This window comes from Grus americana, chromosome 22, assembly GCF_028858705.1.
Source record: "Grus americana isolate bGruAme1 chromosome 22, bGruAme1.mat, whole genome shotgun sequence".
Lineage (NCBI taxonomy): Eukaryota > Metazoa > Chordata > Aves > Gruiformes > Gruidae > Grus > Grus americana.
In genome coordinates this window covers 716,131-735,763 of record NC_072873.1, presented here as the reverse complement: position 1 = coordinate 735,763, position 19,633 = coordinate 716,131, and the positions used below count along the sequence as shown (strand labels likewise).

At 46.9% G+C, this 19,633-nt stretch overlaps 2 protein-coding genes across 14 annotated transcripts; one reads left to right on the top strand and one right to left on the bottom strand.

Annotated features, from left to right (window-relative positions):
- Positions 1-462: 462 nt before the first annotated feature.
- On the top strand, positions 463-12,586 carry STRADA (STE20 related adaptor alpha). Of its 9 annotated transcripts, XM_054801265.1 has the most exons (13): positions 467-483; positions 720-780; positions 2,052-2,109; positions 2,956-2,984; positions 6,574-6,676; positions 7,198-7,319; positions 7,456-7,564; positions 7,681-7,804; positions 8,280-8,451; positions 9,149-9,253; positions 9,418-9,659; positions 10,350-10,392; positions 11,076-12,586. In XM_054801265.1, the coding sequence occupies exons 2-13, from the start codon at positions 769-771 to the stop codon at positions 11,226-11,228; spliced, it is 1,272 nt and encodes a 423-aa protein (XP_054657240.1). In that variant the 5' UTR covers positions 467-483; positions 720-768; the 3' UTR covers positions 11,229-12,586. The 9 variants fall into 9 exon arrangements, with proteins under 9 accessions (XP_054657243.1, XP_054657237.1, XP_054657241.1 ...); XM_054801262.1 differs by having other exon boundaries at positions 464-804; XM_054801264.1 differs by lacking the exon at positions 10,350-10,392.
- Positions 2,986-19,516, bottom strand: LOC129195334 (E3 ubiquitin-protein ligase RNF113A-like). 5 transcript variants are annotated; one of them, XR_008573891.1, is made up of 12 exons: positions 19,401-19,515; positions 18,987-19,063; positions 18,759-18,863; positions 17,169-17,276; positions 16,782-16,891; positions 16,490-16,596; positions 15,851-15,940; positions 14,897-14,990; positions 14,131-14,237; positions 13,516-13,792; positions 4,822-4,980; positions 2,986-3,122 (listed from the first exon to the last, which is right to left on the bottom strand). XR_008573891.1 is itself a non-coding variant. In XM_054801276.1 (10 exons), the coding sequence occupies exons 1-10, from the start codon at positions 19,498-19,500 to the stop codon at positions 13,704-13,706; spliced, it is 987 nt and encodes a 328-aa protein (XP_054657251.1). In that variant the 5' UTR covers positions 19,501-19,516; the 3' UTR covers positions 12,624-13,703. The 5 variants fall into 5 exon arrangements, 2 of the variants coding, with proteins under 2 accessions (XP_054657251.1, XP_054657250.1); XR_008573890.1 differs by lacking the exon at positions 2,986-3,122 and having other exon boundaries at positions 3,496-4,980; XR_008573892.1 differs by lacking the exons at positions 2,986-3,122; positions 4,822-4,980 and adding an exon at positions 12,624-13,353.
- Positions 19,517-19,633: the final 117 nt, after the last annotated feature.

The window sequence follows — 19,633 nt, the reverse complement described above, 5'->3', positions numbered from 1 at the left end:
CTTGGCTGGGCTCCGTGTTCCTTTCATCTAGCAGAATCTCGAAGCCTCCTTTGACCTGGGTAGGTTTCAGCGTAGATTTTAAACACGCAGTAGCGGGCGTTATGTCTCTGCTGCGACGTTGTGCCAGGGATTCTTTCCACGCGGGAGCTGCCGCTCCCCGTGAGGGGGTGGTTGCCGGGGGAGAGGGCCCGCAGCCGGGGGAAGGCGGCCCTCCGGGGCGGGGGGAGATGGAGGATTTGCCCCCCTGCGCTTAAGGACGGGGCCCCGCGGGCACTGCAGCAGCACCGACGGCGGTTCCGAGCAGCGGCCGCGGGGGCGCAGCCTCGGCCGCTTTCTGAGGGAGCCAACATGGCGCCCGCTGCTTCCCGCCGCTCGCTCGCGTGCGCGGGAGCGTCGGAGGCGACGTCACTGGCGCGCCATGACCTGCGAGCGCCCGCATCACGTGGCGGCGTGCTGGCGTCACACGCGCAGCGTCTCCTGCCGGTAAGCGGCGGCCGCAGCCTGAGGAGCGGGTGAGGGGCCGGGGGGCCCGGCGGGAGGGCGCTGCCGCCCGGGGGAGCGGAGGGCGCTGCCCCGCGGGGGGCCCGGGCGGTGCTGGCCGGCCGGCCGCGTTCCGGTACGGCCCTCCCGGCCTGGCGCTGCCGGGCCCCGGGTGGGCGCCGCCCGGCGCTCGGTCCCGGGGCGAGGCGTGAGGGGGTGACCCGCTCTCGTGCCTGCAGGTTGCCCGTCCTTTCGCGAGCTGCGCGTGGTAGCACAAACGCGGATTCCATGTCTTTTCTTGTAAGTAAACCCGAACGGATTAGGGTGAGTGTTGAACACCTTCCAGCTTCCCTCAGACCCCGGCGTGTCGGTAGAGCCTTGCGTCGCGCAGAGGAGCTGCGGCCGGGCCGGCCTCCTGGAAAGCACCTGAGAGTCCCGTTCAGAGCGCCAGTTACGCAGCAGGGTATCGATGTGCGGGCTGGGTGCTCGTTACCCCCCCCCCCCCCGCCGAAGTACGTGCTGCTTGCACACCTGTACCCCTTCTGGGGGGGGCGAGCGGCTTGTGATGGGCGTCCCCGTTCAGAAAAAGTGTGGTAATGCTGATTATTTTCAGCCTTTCTTTAAGAAGTTATTGCCTCACCTGCGTCACACCGCCGACAGTTTCTGTTTGTGGTTTTTGTTCTAAACTTAACTTAGCTTGGAAAGCTAAACACAACAGCTTTGTTTAATGCTGCGTTTTTAAGTGGGGAAGTTCCATGTGAGAAAACCACTATTTTAGTGCCTTAAAACGGTATCGTTACATACGAGTTTTGAGTCATCGTTACCTAAAGACTTGTTGGTGCTTTCTAGGACAGGCTTCCCTTGCACTGAACGACATAAGCTATTTTTGCAGTTATTTTACCAAGTAGACTAATTTTAATGGAGCGTTTGTGATTGTTCATTTAATGCTAACTTCGTGATCGACACTCTGCAACCCAGAATTGCTTGTTCTATTGTCTGTTGCATGTGCGCGCATATATATTTTTTCTTTGAATCGCAGAGCAGAATAGAGTTGTAGGAACATTTCTCGGCACGACCTAATGCTTGCTGTGAATTTTAAGCATGAATTCTGGAAGAGAAAATATTTATGTTCTAATTTTGCATTCAGTCCATAGGTAGCAAAAATATTTCAGTTTTCTAAGACATCACCTCATTGTAAATAGTTGAAGCTTTTTTTTACACCTATTACACCCAAACAAACAACTTTTATTTGCCTATATAAGGGACTTGTAGCATGCTTATTATTTTTCCTGTATGTACATGTATCAAGGTTGTGTGTGAATGAGCTAAAATGATGTTAACTTTATTGCATGTGCACGCTGGTCAGGAAAAGCCATTGCAGTGGCACGAGAAGAGAATATCCTTGTACAAAGTAAGGATTTATCTGATGTTGCAGCTAATCACTTTCAGATCACATCAGAATCCTTGGAGCATTACGATTCTCTTATGTTTTTTGTGGGGGAGGAGGAAAAGAAGAAACTTGTGTCTAGAAGAAGTAACTAATTATTTGGGGGCTTTTTTTTTTCTTTTAGCGGTGGGTATCTGAAAAGTTCATTGTTGAGGGCTTAAGAGAGTTCGAACTGTTTGGAGGTAAGTTTTCCTCTTGTTAGATAACATTGTTAGAAAAGTTTTATTTTAGCCACAGGGACTGTTAATTTGGTTGTAAATATGTATCTTAACAGTAAAAGAGATTAATAAATCTGGTTGTAGCACCAGATCTGGTTATTCAAGCTGGCTAACCGTATAAAGTTAGCATAGAAGCGTCCAAGATTTAGCAAGTTATTTGGAAATCAGTTTCACATTGATGGCAGTACTATTTTCTGTATGTCTTAGCGTAACCATTTTTATCCTATGCAAAGGACAGATTTGGGGGTTGGGAAGGTTAATTATAATTTTCCAAGTAAAAGTGGATTTTGAAACTCTGATGATAGCTCCCCAGTGTGCCTGCAGGAGAGCTGATTGGTTTCTGTTCTGCATTGTGCATAACGAGCAAAATTGCCCACTAGGACGCAGAATTCTTCATCGGTGGCATAGAAGGTAATCAGAGCATAGGAAACATATCTAGATCTTGCGCTTCCAGGTGGAGTGGAAGAATTTCCACTACTTTAAGTAAACTTTAGATAGTTTCTTCTGTATTAAGTGAAGTAGATATGTCATTTTTGAATGTGTTTAGAGGTATAATAAAAAAATTGTCACCTTACATTTATGCTGAATATATGAACAGTAGCACTATTTGAATCTCTTTAATTCTCATACTTGTACTACAATTTGATTATTTTTAGTGGTGCAATCTTATGTGTAAATTAAATGTCTTTTGTCTAAAAAATTATTGTATAAAAAACTAGCATGCAGGGTTATTTACTCAGTTTCCCAACTATATTTTTAATGGGCATCTGTCAAACACAACATGGTGAACAATTAATTTCTTTACTCCAGAGCAGCCTCCGGGTGACTCTCGGAGAAAAGTAAGTGGCTTTTGCAGGCTGTGGTGCTGTGGTTCATTGCATGGAGATTATTCCTTGTGGAAGTTTGATTTTTCTTTTTATCTTAGTTATATATTTCATCTCTATATTAGTTCTACGAGTGTGGAAACAGGTTTCACCCTGGAGTGGAGATTTTGGTGTGTGATTTTCAAACTATACGTGACAAGTCAAAACTTTAAACTTTAATCTCTTGGATTTGGATTTGTGTCGTCATCCCCCAGCCCCCCTGGGGGTCTCTTTTTTTAAGATGATTTAAATCTGATTCTTCAGAGATGCTAATCTCTTATAACTCTCTTTTAGAATAAAAGGAAGGGGTTAGTTTATAGGACTTCTGGAAGCTAGGCCCAAAAAATTTGATGTTGGCCATTCAAAACCAGTGTTCCCTTCTGAACGTGTTGATTCCCATTTCTTTTCCCTGTCGAGCAGCCGCAACAGAGGCTCCAACATGAAACATCACGTGATTTTCAGTTTGAGGCGACCTTACCTGCTGTTGTCTGGTTGTCTTCAGAGCCAGTTCCGTGCCCGCTTAGAGAGCTTTGTCTCTTAGAAACTAAAATCACTAGCAAACATGGAATGTCTGTTCAAAAATGTACAGCCCAAATGTGGCAGTTGAAAACTTTACCTTCATGCTTTTTGTTCTGCAGGCCCTGATTGCACACTGTCTGGTTCATAATGAACAGCGCTCGCAGAATAACACAATTTATGATAGAATATATTTGTCTAAATGATTTCCCACCTGCCCACACCATATTGAAACATTCCTGTGTGCAGGTGTTGCTCTAGTTTGAGCTAATTACAAACACAAATTAAGTGTGATTTGATTATAACTGTGTCAGTTCAGGCTGCTTATAATTGATTTTTGTGCCAGTGCCTGTAATTTACTGGTACAAACAAAGCTGAAAATATGAGATGTATACGGAATGTTTTGTATAAAGTCAAGTAAATTCACACCTTGTTTTAAATTGCTGAGCGTTAATGCATATGCTGGACTGGAAGCAAGTTGAGATTAGCATCTGTTTTGGTTTTGTTACATTATTCACTTGGGTTTGGTTGCCTCTGCAGTGGTATTGATGACTCTCATATTGATTTGTACAGCTAAATAAAAGTTTACTTTTTCCAGCAAGGCTATAGAAAAAGGTAAATAATTTAGGGAGAGGGATGGGAGGAGAATTTTTGTTATTCATGCTGAAAGTGGGGGAGGGAGGAGGAGAGGAAGGCAGCAGAACAAAACCGACATTCTCTGCCTAATTCAGATGAACATCACTTGGCAAATGCAGATCCTTGCTAGCATCAAATAACTGATTTTCTTATGGCATTTATAACAGTAGTTGCCTTTCAAAGATTAATTTCCTTAAATCTATCTGAAATTAAAATCAGATCAACAAGCCGGAAAGCTAGCTCTTAATGAATGTCATGCCATAAAGCTAGTAGTCATATGTGACTTCATTTCGCAGCTGCTTTTGCTTTTGACCATACACCAAAAGTTATCCTGTGTGAAACCACTGAGGAGCTTTTTTGCAGTATTTCATAAATGACATTTCAGTTTAACTTTTTTTTAAACTCTTGTGTGATGTTGATAAGTATCTGGTAGAGCTCCTTTTGCATTAGCTCCCAGTTATCGGTTACTACTAACATGGAGAGGTGAGTGAAGACCTCTGATGTACTGGAAGACTTTTAAAAAGGGAATTTATGGTATTTTTCCATTACAGTTGAAACAGCCTACACCATTAATAAGATTAATTTTTTTTTTTTTTTTTTGCATCTGTTTTGTTGGCTTACGTTATATCTGGAGTGGACTTTAATAAAGCAAACCACTTACATATTGCTCAGTGTTTCGCCAGCTGTCATTGCTCCATAACGCTGCTTATCAGATCCTCCTGCTTTCATTTCCTTGGTGGTGCCTTTCTGCTTCAGAGGTTTCCATCTGCCTGTGTGTCTCTCCTGGCAATCTTGCTGTTGGCAGGACAGTGTGAAATTGCTGGAAGAAGTAATGAGTGATACAATTGAGACCAGAATCAACAGGTGTCTCTAACAGAAGTTTGAAATTGTGAATGGAAAGTTGCTGCCTGTTCTCAGCCAAGCACCAGCGCTGTGTAGTGTGAGGACTAGGAAAAAAAGGATTTGGGACTGCTGAGATCTCAGGGGTCAGCTATCCTGAAACAGGACTGAGTTGCTGTGCTGGAGTTGTTTGAGCTGAAATTATACCATAGCAATATTCACAAATCTTAAGTTTTGCCTTTTCCCTTAACTGAAAAATATACCCATTTTAAAGGTAGGCAGAGAGAGGTAAAATGTGTGCTGTTCAAAGTCGGTTGAAAAGGTAGAACTTGGGAAGTGTGACTAGTAGTTTATTCCCAAAGTATACTTAGGAAACCAAAGGTAATTTATGGCAAATTCCTGTCTGTGCTCATTGCACTACACTTACCCTGGACTGAGCGTAGAACAGCAAGTTCCTTGTTTTTTCAGCTGTCGCTGTGTTGTTTCCATCTTTCAGTGATGGAGAAGAGAGTATTTGCTGTCACTCTAGAAAAATGCACAGGCCTTTTCTGCTTCATGTACCGTGAGAAAAGGTCTGATAAAGGGAATTTGCAGTTGATGAGGAATGAGGTGGAAAAAATGAGCTGGAGTTCCAAATGTCAGGAGGAGTTAATGTGCTGCAAATTTGAGATAACTAAATATGATCTTAGACACCAAATAAATTTGGTTCCCCATTAGGATGCTCTCCTTGTGAGTTTGGAAATTTGAGGGAGCTGGAAGGTATAATGGAACTTGCAAGAACATTGAAGTTTGTCTTCTGCAAAATCCTGCTTGGAAAGATTTACGTGTATGTAAATAAAGCAGGTAGCTTTATGTCAGATGTAGTGAAGAAAAGCTGACAGGTTTGGGAGTGCTGCTTCCCCGTGTGGTGTGGGGTCTTTTTCTTTTCTTTCTTTTTTTTTTCCCTTTTGTTTTTTCCCCTCCTGTAAGCACTAATGCTTTGCAGTTAAGTTTTTGCTTTCATTTGGAGCTTCTTTTCATGTGTGTCTGATCTTCATATCTTGGGCTAAGTTGGTTCATCACTTCTACCATTCAGCTAAGCAGCTTCAGCTGCGCTGGTCTTCTCACAGATGAGCAGCTGAAAAACCGAAGCCCCAACCAGCATCAGACAGGGATGCTGACTGCCACAGCACAGAGGAGTGCTAGAAACAAGCTTGCCTTTGGCCTTTGCTGTGCCACCATCCTGTTGCCTGAGAACTTTGTAGTTAATGGGGAAGGTAGTTACTATAAAGCAGTGCTTAAGCTGTGCTGGGGAATAGTAATTGGCTTTATCCAAATATTCCTACAGTAATTAAGAATCTACCTGTTAATGGTTACATGTTTTGAAACACAGATATTTGGATCTTCTGAAATGAGGCATCTCCTGGATTTCAGTTGATAACTATTTTAAATTATTTTAACAGCAATTAAATTCTGACTTCTATATTCAGTACTGTCTTATTATTTTGACATGTATGATAATATAAGGAGCAGATGATTTTTCTAGCACATGATCTTTATTTCTTTTGACGGGACTTTATTTTTTTTTCCCCAGACAAATGAAGCGAGCTCCGAGTCGATAGCTTCTTCCCCTAAAAGGGACACCATGAGCAACTTCCTACCAGACAGCAGCTGTTATGAGTTGCTCACTATCATAGGTAATACTGCTGGGGGGCTGGAAGTTCAGAAGTCTGCTTTGCAAAGAAAATAACTTCCGCAGATTTGTTGGCCTTTTCTTGATTGATTGCTTATTTTTGACATTAGATACCTGTCCTCTTTGATTTTAAAATCACTTTAATAAAAATTGAGATGCCAATCCTAAAGGCTCTCAACAGAAAGAGGCATGTGGTGGGTTAGTGATACTGAGTGAAGGACAAAGGCAGAAGAAGCAGCCTGAAACCTGTCCCTGTCCTTGGTGGGGCTGTGGCCTAATCATTTTATTTCTACGTTGGCTCTGAACTTGAAAGACAGGATAATATTACTGGCTAGGAGGATTTTTCTCGATGGGATACATGCCAAGAAAGGTGGTATCTGATGGAATGATTACTCTTTTTCACAAGGCCAAAAATAGTTTCAGTAAATGACTGTAAAGATTATTTAAGGGTCAAGGACTGGAGGAGTTCTCCAGAAGCGTGTGGTTCCAGAAATGTTACTGAAGCTTTAATGCCTTTTCTTTCAGGCAGAGGCTTTGAAGACTTGATGGTTGTGAACCTGGCCAGGTATAAACCCACAGGGGAGTATGTCACAGTCAGAAGAGTGAACTTGGAGGCCTGCACGAATGAAATGGTCACATTCTTGCAGGTAACACAAATCCACTAATACCATAATGCAAGTTTAGGAGAGGGCAGACAGCAAGAGCAGTGCTTATCAATACTGTATTCATATTTCTGCATTTGCTAAACTGAATCAAAATATCTTTTTTTTTTTTTAATTTTAGGGGGAACTTCATGTTTCCAAGCTCTTCAACCACCCTAACATCGTACCATACAAAGCAACTTTCATAGCTGACAATGAGCTATGGGTCGTGACATCTTTCATGGCCTATGGTAGGTGGAGAGGGAATACCTTTGTCTGACCACCATGTTCTGTGAAATGAAATTTAAGAGGTGAAGTATCCTTGGTTTTTTTCTGACCGATTAAGAGGTGTTTTGTTTCTTTTTAGGTTCTGCAAAAGATTTAATCTGTACCCATTTTATGGATGGGATGAGTGAACTGGCTATTGCATATATCCTCCAAGGCGTATTGAAAGCACTTGACTACATCCACCACATGGGCTATGTACATAGGTATTTAAAAAAAAAAAGCGATCCATTTTCCATTCCTGGTAGTGTTTGTAGAAATGGTTTTGCACAGCATTCAGGATGGTCATTAGGAGGCTGATCAAGTATTGTCCTGCATTGAGCTCTCCAGTAACGTAGGCTTTTGTCCCTTCCATAGGAGCTCGCTAAGGATGAATTTCTCTTTAGTACAACTTCCTTTAATTTCTTTCTAAATTACTGTCTCCACCCCTTAGCATGTCTTTCCTCTTCTCTGATACATCCCTTTGTTGCAAGAGTAAATTTCAGATGCTGAAAGTTCTAGGCTATTAGTGGTTACTACTTCTATTGTATGTATTGTAAAAGAAATTCAGCTCACCTATGCCTGCCTTAAATCCTTTGCAGTATCCTTCTGCACTAAGTCTTCCTGGGAAAGCGGTAAGGAACAGAACTCCTTTGAGGCCAGAGAACTGACTATTTTTGCTTTTTTTTTTTTTTTTTTTAGGAGTGTTAAAGCCAGCCACATTCTCATCTCTGTAGACGGGAAGGTGTACCTCTCCGGCCTGCGAAGTAATCTAAGTATGATCAACCATGGCCAGCGACTCAAAGTTGTTCATGACTTTCCCAAATACAGCATCAAAGTCCTGCCTTGGCTTAGTCCTGAAGTCTTGCAGCAGGTGTGTTTAAAAAAATATATATATATAAAATTTTTAATATATTTTATAATGTATATATTAATATATATTATAATATATATATTTTTCTGAGTTCTTACAACATGTTCGGGGGGGGGGTGGCACAACAAAAGCCACAGGGTTGTTTCTTGTGATGAGCTCTGCTTTTTTTTCCTATCCTTTTTACCTTAAAACCAGTGACCCCTAGCAAGGGAAAACCTATATTCCTGTCAAAAGGGGCAGTTGGTGAGAAGCCCATGTTACAACGTTGTCTTTTCTTTCCCTCCAGAGGAAGCTGTGTGAATGCAAGGAAAAGGGAGAAGCTAGAGGAAGTAGATTTGGGGCGGGCACAGGGCGAGTGGGTAGAACTTGGTCTGATTTATTTGACTGAAGAGCTCTGTTGTAGGTACCTCTACAGATTCTCCCATTAGCAAAGTGTTACATTAGATGCCAGTTACCCTGAGGTAGATGCCATCCCTACTAGCTAGCTGATTTCAGTTAAATAAATGTTGCCCTTAACTGTATGTTTTAACAAACAAAAGAACAACCCACATATAGGCTGGTTTATTGTGGTAGTATTTCTGCTCTAATCATTTGGGTTGGCTGTTCTGCATATCGAGTCATGGCTGTTGCCCATGCAGTCACGTGTAAGTCCACAAGGCTGATTTTTTTTTTTTTTTCTTCTTCCCTTTTCATCTAGAATCTCCAGGGTTATGATGCAAAATCTGACATTTACAGCGTAGGGATAACAGCCTGTGAGCTGGCAAATGGACACGTACCATTTAAAGACATGCCTTCTACTCAGGTAAGGTTTAAAAGCTGTTCCTTTCTCATCCTTCATCCTGGCATGTGAAATGGCTTTGCTGCACTGGGATGTGGAGATGGAACGGTGCTGTGCCTACCTGCATGGGAGATCTTAACTATTTAGCCTTACTGTGTGTGATGTTGCTTATGCCCTTTCTCTCTCAGATGCTCTTGGAAAAGCTGAATGGAACCGTTCCCTGCCTGCTAGACACCACCACAATTCCAGCTGATGAGCTGACTATGAAGACCTCCCGTTCAAGTGCTAACTACGGGATGGGTGAGAGCATGGCTATTAGCAATGTGAGAGCAGCCAACGGAGAGCCAGCCCTGCACCCTTATCTTCGAACCTTCTCCACCTACTTCCATAACTTTGTAGAGCAGTGCCTCCAGCGGAACCCCGATTTCAGGTAAAGCCAGGTGAAAGCTGCTTTTCACAGACCTGCACTATTCTAGGGCAGATTAAACCAAGAGCCAGCAGAGGTTATTCAAAGTTTTCTTTTCAAAAGCATGGTGGAGTGAGGATCTGCTCCATACATTGAGAAGAGCAGTCCAAGTATGTAAAACAAGAGCAGTGTTAACACTTTGAGCACTTTCTGTAAGAGCCTGAAGAATTACTTTGCAGCCTTCTTTGGGGGTAGAGCAGTGCTCTGTGTCAGGAAAATAAACTGAACAGCTTGAATTTCTGGTCCCTGTGAAACTGTGTTTACCCAGTTTCCATCACTCAATGTCTGCTGTTCAGCCCACCGAGAATAATGATGGGAAGTGATCAAGAACTTACTTTCCTCTGTAGTGAGTGTAAGGTCATCTTTAGCCATGACAAACTTCTCTAGCATGCCACACTGTTCAGAAACTTTCCCTTGACCAAGTGTTGGGGTGTGCAAGTAGGTAATTTGCGCAGAAGGTTGAACTGCTTGTGTAAAACATTGTGTGCCGTTAATAAACAGTGCTACTGGTTACAAAAGGGAGATAATCCTATAGCTGAGAAATGAGAGAGGCAGGAAAGACCCTGGTCTCTTCTTTCTTCCACTGCTACTACCTGACTTTAAACACTGATGCATTTTCTTGTGTGCTTACTTTATTCTAACTCCTTTCTACAGGCCAAGCGCAGGCACCCTGCTTAATCATCCCTTTTTCAAGCAGGTGAGGAACTCATTTAATCTGCTGATAAAGAACAGTGACTTTTTTGTAGTTGTCTTGCTGTGTCACTGAACCTGAGGGTGGGAATGTCGAGTTGCTGAATTTTCTGTGATCTGAAAGGATTAAGTTAGTTTGGTGACCAATTATAGTGCAGCTTGGTGATCCTCATTCTCCTTGGAGGTGGATGGGTTGTTCTCAGTGCATCTCTTCCATATCTAGATGATGTAAATCTGCCTGTCCTGCATGCCAGAAGTTTTTCACCCACAGACTATTGAGTACTGGGGCGAGGCAGCCTTAAACTGGTCCTCGAGACCAAACTGCGGTGACCTGTGCGTTGCTTACAGCTATGTGGCAGGTTGGTGAGCTCCAGCCCTGGCATGGGAAGAGGCAGAGGCTCTCCTGCTCCAGAAATGATTTCTCTGGCTTGCTCTGAGCTGAGGGTCAGGGTGGTGCTTTGCTGAGGGGAGCATCAGCACCATAGCGCACAAGTGCTGCTGAAAAGACTGCACGCAAAGCACGTTCTTGTTACCAAGATGCAGAGTGAAAACCCTGCGCGTCCCGGTGCAGGCAGGAGGATAATACTGTGCTCTTACTTTCTGCCTATAACCACACGTTGCTGCCGCTCGACAATGCTGCACAAGTGTGGGGAAGCATTTCAGCAGCCGAGTTCTCTCCTTTCTGTGCAGATCAAACGCCGCGCTTCTGAAGCGCTCCCTGAACTTCTGCGCCCTGTCACCCCGATCACCAATTTTGAAGGAACACGGCCCCAGGATCCCAGTGGCATTTTTGGGCTGGTGTCAAACCTGGAGCAGCTGGATGTGGATGACTGGGAATTCTAGAAAAACAGGGACTATACCTGGTTCTGGAGGAGCTTTCTGGACATTGTAATTTATTGGTCCTGTTCATAAAAGATGATGAATGTTACACATAGAAGAGTTTACAGGTCCTTGGGGAGGAACTTCAAATGCCCGTTTACTTAGGAAGTAGCCTGGAAACAAATGGACAGACCTGAGCTGGAAAAAGATCAACCCCAAGGAACTGTGGAGTATTCCAGCTGGTGCAGTGCCCAGAGCCCCAGTTCTGGCAGCTCAGCACTGGTAGATCACTCAGGCAAGTTGAGCGAGTCTGTTTAGTTATGGTCTCTATTTATGTGTTTCTAAAAATCACTGGCTTCCTCGTATCACAGTTGAAGGCTGCATGTCCCTACCCTCTTCGGTTCTTTCTCTTTTAAGGGTGCCTTAGAGTTAAGGGGAGGCAGGCAGCTCTTAGTTTTGGGCATTCTCTTAGAGCTAGTCAGATGACTGCTACGGTGCTGTCACAGGGTAAGTTTTGAGGGTGGGGAAAAAAGGGATTATGTTCTTAAATTTAGGCACTGCTTTGTGATGGAAAATGGGAGATCAAAGACAACCCAATTCCATTTCAGGCACACTGGCTGCATCGGGCATTCCTCTGCAGCACTGGATTCTGTTCTTCCAGTTCTGGAGAGAGCTTTTGGAGAGGCTCCTCTCGGTTGATGCTGAGCCCTCTGAGCCCCAGGTCCAACGGGGCATTCCAGCCTCTCTTCCCACACCTGCCCGGCTCACCAGAGCAAGTGTGCACGCCTGCGCAATGTACCAGCTCTTTATCTCCCCAGCACATCCAGCTGAGCCTCCCATTAGCTGGGCTGGTTTCACAGCATTAATGTTCATACCAGCTTGTTCTCGGTGACTTACCCTGGCACAGAGGAAAAGCAAGCTGACTTTCATGCTAAATCCTCTCGCTCATGACTCCTCTTTGAACATCATATACAGAATTGATCTTAAAGCCTTCCATTACCATCGCTGTTTTGCCTTCCCTGACTGAATGACAGGTAGAACCTTGCTTCTCATGTGGCTCCTCTTGGTCCATGGCTGTGTGACTCTGCTGTGGCAGCTCTCCCCCATTTGTTTTTTGAGGTATATTTTTTTGTCGAGGTGTTTGTTTTTTGAGGTGTATTTAAGGCTTTTAGTTTGACCTTCCCAAGGGCTGTGGGTGCTGGATGTCTTTCTGCTCTTCAGTGAAGCACTGAGAAGCCAGTCCTGTAGATGTGATTGATGGGAGTAGTGGTGCTGGCAACAGGTCCTCCTTGTGTTTATAAACTGTACTTGAACCCAGATAAAGTTTGTTACTCTAGTTTTTTGCCAAAACAAATAAAATATTTCTGAAGTTTTTTTTCTAAGTTTGCTCTTTCTGGAAGTTGAGATGGAGTGGATCACAAATGATGATGGAGGCTGGCTGTGCACACTTACTCTCATTTCCTTAACTTAAGCAGTAACCACTGTTGCAACTGCCCTCACGTTTCAAAAACTTATCTTTCAACTAAAGCAAGAAGCTGCCAACAACTGCTCTGTCTTTTCTGCTCTCCCAGAGCAGGGGTGTTTGTAAGGACAGGCTACAATGGGATTTAACTTTATTATAGTAAGTAGATCTTAATTTCCTAGCTTGTCATCAAGTCTGTGGCTTGTGAAAGTCTTTATCCCTCTCCCACAAGCCTGGGCCAGGACTGACGTGCTGGTACTTGGAGCAAGAAAAAAGCACAGTACAGGTCGTGGCATGAACCCCTCGGGCTGAGTTAGTGACATGCTGCAGCTGACGTGTTTGGAGATGGTTTCCTCAGAGGAGAGGGATGATTCGAGGGCACTGCCCACTGAAGTTCTAAGCCTCTCTTGAATTCTCCTAGGAACCAAGAGGCAGGCAGAGAAGACAGGAGGAAAGGCACCAAGCTATAATAAATCACAGGTAACTGCAGCACTCTAGCCTGCTTTCCCCCTGAGTTAGCATTTTTTAGGGTGAAGGATGAAGTTAACGCAAGCTATTATTTCTCATCCCTTTCCATGCTTTCAGCTTGCTACACATTCAAAGATTAAATTAACTTAAGAGATAGTTTTATGCTTACGCAGCAGGAAGCAAGCAGGATCAGTCCAGTTAGGGGTGAAACAGCAGCATCTTGGTCAAAAAAAAGACATTATGAAGTAAGTGACTGCACAGCCTTCAACACCTCCTTCCCCAGGTGCAGTGCTGCACTCAGAGGCAATGGCCGGGGTCCTGCCAGCAGCGTGGTGGTAGCAGACAGCCCTGCTCAGCCACAACTCCCGAGTCTGACCTTACCTGTTCTGTCTTGTGCCTTCACAGAGCAGCAAACCAGGAGTCCGGCACCAGTCAGGACTGTTTTAGCAGCTGCTGGTTGGATACACGTGCACTGGCGACAGCTGCTGGCCCCAAGGCAACCGCTGTGAGCATTTTTTTTTTCCCCCCATGAAAGCTTTATTCAGCTAGATACAAAACAGGGCACTCTGCTATTGTGGCTCCTCTCCATGGTCTGAATGCTGCTGCTCTTCCTCCTCCTCTTCCTCCCCTTTGTGTTTTTCCAATTTTGCCATGAGCTCTGAAAAACAGGAGGTAGCAGGATGAGACTCCAGGCGCAGGTGCCCAGGTCCTGTAAACACCATCTCCACAAGAACCAGAAATCACTTGCCCACACAAAGGCTCAGCTAGGAGCTACCACTGTTGGTAATGTTTGATGCCCTGGACTCAGCAGCTGTAAAATCCATCAGTGTGTGACTGACCTGCCAGCTAGAGCATCAGACAAGCCGCTGCCTCTGCTCCTGCAGCACATTGCCCCTACCCTCACCAGAAGTCCCCGAGAAGAAACCCCAGGAGCAGGTGCCTTTGCTGCTCCAGACGCTCCTGCCAAAAGCCCTCTCTCCCACAGGCACCCGTTACCTTTTGCTGGGTTGAAGACGCCGTTGGTTTGCTTGTCACAGACGTAGCAGCGCTGGGATTTGCGATAGTGTTGGAGGGCACAACTCTCACAGAAGTAGTGCCTACACCTGTACGGGGACACAGATGCCACTACAAGTTACTAGATACAATAGCTGTGTCCAGGAGTTAGAAATTACTGACTGCTGGTCCCAGGGGGATGCAAAAGTGAGCTGCATGCAGAGCTTCCTCTGCATCGTGGTCCCCATGAAAGGTGTTTTGGCATTGCTTTGCTGATGAGGAGTGATGACACAGAGCCACCAGTGAGCTCTTCCAGACACCAGGTACCCAGCAAGACAGCCAGCAGTGTGGGAGAGGGCTGGCAGTGCCTGATGTCCCGCAGCCTACTCCTCAACCTCTTGCCTTCCCCAGGCTTCTGTTTCATGCAATGCAGCGTGCCATTCAGTGTCCGGGAGGAAAGAAGGCATGAAAACAAAATCTCAAGGTTAAGGGGAAAGATGATGTAAATCAGGCACCATCTGTAGAAAGCTAAATGCTTGGCCAACAAAGGCTCCAGATGCAGTTAGGCATCCAAGAAGATGCTCCAGATGCAGTTAGGAGACTCCCTGGTTATCAGTGGCTTTCTCACCCACCAGAAAGCCACGGCAGACGCCAAGCAGGTTCCACCCACCAGCCTGCGGGCAGTGTTCGTATTTGGCTTGAACCAGAATGACTAGTGGACTCAGTGGACAGCAGACACTTGACTCCTCATGCCAAAACAACCACTTACTTGGTGACCACGGGGTTCTTGAAGGAACTTCTGCAGATGAAGCATTTGAAAGGCATATCCTCCTCATCACTGCTCACCTCATAGTTTTCCTCATCTGCAGGAGAGAAAGGTAACCAGGCTGGAGCAAGAGCAGAGACAGCCAGACCAGCCCATGCGTGGGGCATGAAATATTAACTATGGAGAGAGCACAGCAGGTGGGATTAAATCTCTGCTGGAAACAATAGAGCTCTGGCATCTGGGTGTTGCTGATGTCAGTAACACACATGGGACTGAGATATAATTAGGTCTAATGAGCCGGCATGCTTGTTGCTCATCTCACAAGAGCAAATTCTTTTCTACCTCGCCCACTCACTGCTATAAAGAGACATATCCTGCGCGTGCACGTGCACACACACCCCCCCTCACCCCCCCCAGTTTTTAGATTTTCTTCCAAACCAGCTGCCACCAAACTCTTTGGCGCCAACTGAACAGCGAACACCCTCTTCCCTCCAACTGCACAATGGTTCATGAGCAACGCTCGGGAGTCCTGGGCTGCAGCTACAGACACCATGAGTGAGAAATAGTGATGTGACATAGCATGAAAGAATCCCACCACCTCCTGGGCATCCGGGGGGCAGGAGATGGTCACATCTCCACACAGCTCGCTGCAGGGACCCATACAATGGCAGTGCTCTCTTACAGAGAGCCAGAGGAAATGATTCGCTCTCTGATGGCAGTCAGCAGTTATCTGACAGCAGCAGATTTGCTCAGCACTGTCAGAGGTTACTGGCCCTAAGGTTATCCTGCAGCAGGGAGTTCCACAGCTTTGGAATAAAGTCCTTTCTGTCTAATATTAATTCAACCCATGGCCCATGCAGTTTGAGCAGCAAAGGACCCTTTTCATTCTTAGTGAATATTCTTAATGGCCCTAAGTCACATCCGCTATCGGGCATGACAAAAGGGGTGGTGCCGTACCATTGACTCCATACCGGCCTTCATCCAGTTCCCGTTCGATCTGCCAGCCGTGTTTGTAGTCCGAGCGGTCATGGAGGAATTTGCAGCTGTCTGAGCAGCAGAAAGAAAGAGGAATTAACAGCAAGGCTGTGCAGGGTGCAGTGTTAGCAGGACACCTCATCCAGGGGCAGCCTGAGCTCTGCCCAGCAGAAGGTGAAGCCTGATTGCTTCCCCACCCGCGCCTGGAGCAGGCACAGGATCCCTCTCAGGGTTGACAGGCCGCGAAGATCGTGCTCTGTGCGCCACAGCAACAGTTCCAGCATTTACACATGTGGGAGTGGGATAAGGAACAGGAAACCCCATCCCTCACATGGCCTCAGCCATACCTGTGGGAATGTGGGTCACTGGAACATCCCGGGGTCCCTCCCAGGACTCCTCTAACCACTGAATAGAGGCCATCGGCTTTCAGAAGGGCCAAGTGACAAGAACACTACATAAACCAACTCTGCAACAGCATCACGCACCAGCTCTGCAAACAAATGCCTGTAAATCAGTAAGTGCACATCTTAGTGCCACAAGCATGGGATGGTCACAAGCTGGACTGGATCCCTTTGCAGATCTGGCACAGCACGTGTTCAGCTGCAGGCAAGATCCACTCACCTCCAAAGCCACAGAACCCAGTTTCTTTGTAGTCCTTGCAGATATCGGGCTGGTAGTCCCACCGCACCGTGGCCCGCAAGTGTTCCGGAGCACGGATGGGTCCTTTTCTGAAAGGGTGGAAGAAGGCTCAGGCCGGCTGCGCAGCTGCAGTGGAGAAGGCCCCTGGGGGCCTGGTCAGAACCAGACACCGGGCTTGTCAGACAGAAAGAAGTTCAAGCCTCAAACGGTGCGTTTGGGGGTGGTGCCTGAGCTCCTCCGTGGTCCCAGTCCTCTGAGGCTCATCCCAACCTACCTGACCATTCCTGAAGAGGCATTTCCCATCGATGTGTCCTTGGGCTTCACATACTTCTGGTAATTGTTAATACCACGGTAAATTTTATCATCTTCCTTTCCTCTCAGCTCCTAGGAAAGGAAAAAGAAAGATGACTAAGGATCAGGAAAGCTTCATGATTAGCTGTCACCACTCTGACACCAGTCTCTCTTCCCAGACCTGCTTTCCTTAATACCAAGATGCTAATAAAGCCAGAAAGTTCCTCTATTTGCAAGAGTTACGCTCTTGGCTTCTCAAATTTCCAGGGAGGGAGAGACTCCAACTCCTCTTGATGTGCAGAAGGGGATGAGTAAAGCACACATACTCCCACTGCAGAGCATTAGCTCTTACAGAGCAAGGCTGACTCACCTCCTGGATTTTCTGGCTGCGCTCAAAGATGGCCTGGGCATCCTTCTCCTTCTCCGTGTCCAGTTCATACACTGCTGTGGCTCCCATGTCTTCTGGGCCAACCGGTTTCTGAAAAGCAACAAGAGCTTGTGACAACAGTGAAGAGAAAAGCCGTACAAGACAGAGAGCTCCTTCGCTACCTGGAGGGTTGGCCACAGAGCAAGTACTGGACATGGCCTGCTTTACCTTCCACCAGTTTCTGCCTTCCCTTTAGCACCTGCCAGGGAGAATCGCCCGTGGGCCAGATCCAGCCTAGTGCTTGCAGAGGCCAGAGTGCTAATTACCCGCTGCTCCCAAATTGAACCTGCAGAGTCAGGAAACACTTGTCCTTCCTGTACTCCTTCAGGCTTAGCCTCAGCTGGAAGCTGAGCTCTGGTCTCCCATGTCCAACACTTCAGTCACAAGACCATCCCGCCAACGCACAGGATGTTACATCTGAACTTTTAACCCAGCTGTGGGTGGCTCACATTCAATTTTAATACTGCGATCTGATTTAGATTCCTCTCTAATGGACTGAACAGACACCTATTCCTAGGTTTTATCAGATCTTCAGGAACAGCTGCACAGAAACCAAAGAATAATTACAGGCAGCCTCAACTAAAACCAAATCCAACTTAGGTGCCAAAAGCTTCTGGAGCCCCAAAGCTGTCACCTCCTCCTGTTCCCTTTCCATTCTCCTACAGCAAGCTGGGCTAACACCACACTGCCCACCTTGGCAGCAGCCAAAGCAGTGAATAATTACAGCACGAGGTTATAGCCATATTAATCTGTAATGTGACAAGGAGACCTTGGTCTGACCCTGCAGCTTCGACTGGGGTCAGTTAGGCATTATTCCCATATTACACAGAAAGATGGAGGCACAGACAAGAAGGAAATAGGTCCGAAAAGAAACGTGTTGATATCCGCTTTTAATCCTACTTATATCCTGCCCAGGCTCATACTAATGGGCAAAATTTCACTGGACCAAGAGGAGACATAAGAGAAAAATCCAGTGAGAACAATTTGAGCCATGCCCAAATGTCCCAGCTGATTTCTTTCCACTCCAGATGTTCACAGGACACCCAGGACACCCCACCCATCAATCCTAAGAAAACAGTGACCTCTCTCTGTAGCTCTTACTCCATCACCAGTCACAAGGATAAAGCTGGGAGCACCTTCTAAGTCACCCGGAAGTCTTTGTGAAGGAAGATGGTCTAAAACTGAAAACACGAACTCAACAGTAGGGCAAACTCGATTCAAGTGCTCCCTCTCCTGAAAATGTTGTGCAATGTTAAGCAAGTCCAGTGGCATCCTGGGGTTTTAATTCCCAACTCTAAGAGGGAAAGGCCAACTTGAAGTGTCCTCCTGAAGATGCAGGGGGCACGAGGAGAATAAATCTAGCATAAGGTGCTTGTCTATTAAGAGGGAAGGGACAGGGACATGCATCTATAGATAAAAAAGAAGGAACAGCTGATCCCACATTCGCAGAGACAAATTCTCTCTATCAAGTGCGGGATCTACCAGTCCCACCTGGCCTCACACCCCAGAACCACATTCTTGCCCAGTCCTTACCGCCGACCTTGTTGATTTGTAAGTAACTCCGATCTCCTTTGATGGATCCTCATCGTCACTGCTGCTCAGCGCATACGCGGGCCTCTCCTTTGTGCATCTCCTGGTCTGAGGGGCAAGAAGACAGCAGGTAGGAAAGATGGAAGGCTCCAACATCATGCGTAGCTTGAACTTAGCAGGCCACTGCGGATGCACCTCTGACGGAGCAGTGTCCTGCCGTGGCTCCCTTACCTTCTGAATCATGGGGTTGGGGGTTTCCCGCCGCCGCTCCTTGCGCACCACCGTGCTGCCCTCTTCACCGCTGCTCTCTGAGGAGTAAAGCCCAGCGGTAAGGGTGTACCCAGGGGCAGGACCTCGGCCCGAGCGCAAGCTCTGCTGGCAGCCTCCCCCCTCTGCAGGCTGGGGACGCCCACGGGAAGGTGCGGGAGGCTGGCGGCACCCCCGAGGGCGGTGGCACGGCCGGGGAGGAGCCCCTCACCCCCTGCAGCACACGGACATCAGCACAGCTCAGGGGGACGAGGCCCCTCAATGTGGGGACAGCGCTGGGGGGTGGCACCAGGCCCTCCCTCGCCTCCCCAGGATATCGTAACGGCCCAGCTCCAAGCGCCCTCCCGGGACCCTCCGGGAGCCCCCGCCGGCCCTCACCCTCCTCCTGGTCGCTGCTGGGTCGCTTGCGCCGGCCCCTGCCCGCCGCCAGGCCCCGCTTCTTGAAAACGAAGCTGCAAACAGAGCCCTCGTCCGCCATCTTGCGCCGCCGACCACTGCCCTCGGCGCCTAGAGCGGCCCCGCAGGCGGCCCCGCGCAGCGCAGCGCCCCCTGCGGGAGAGGCGGACTGGGCGCCCCGAGCGGAGGGGCGGGGCCCCGGGGAGAGCGGCGCC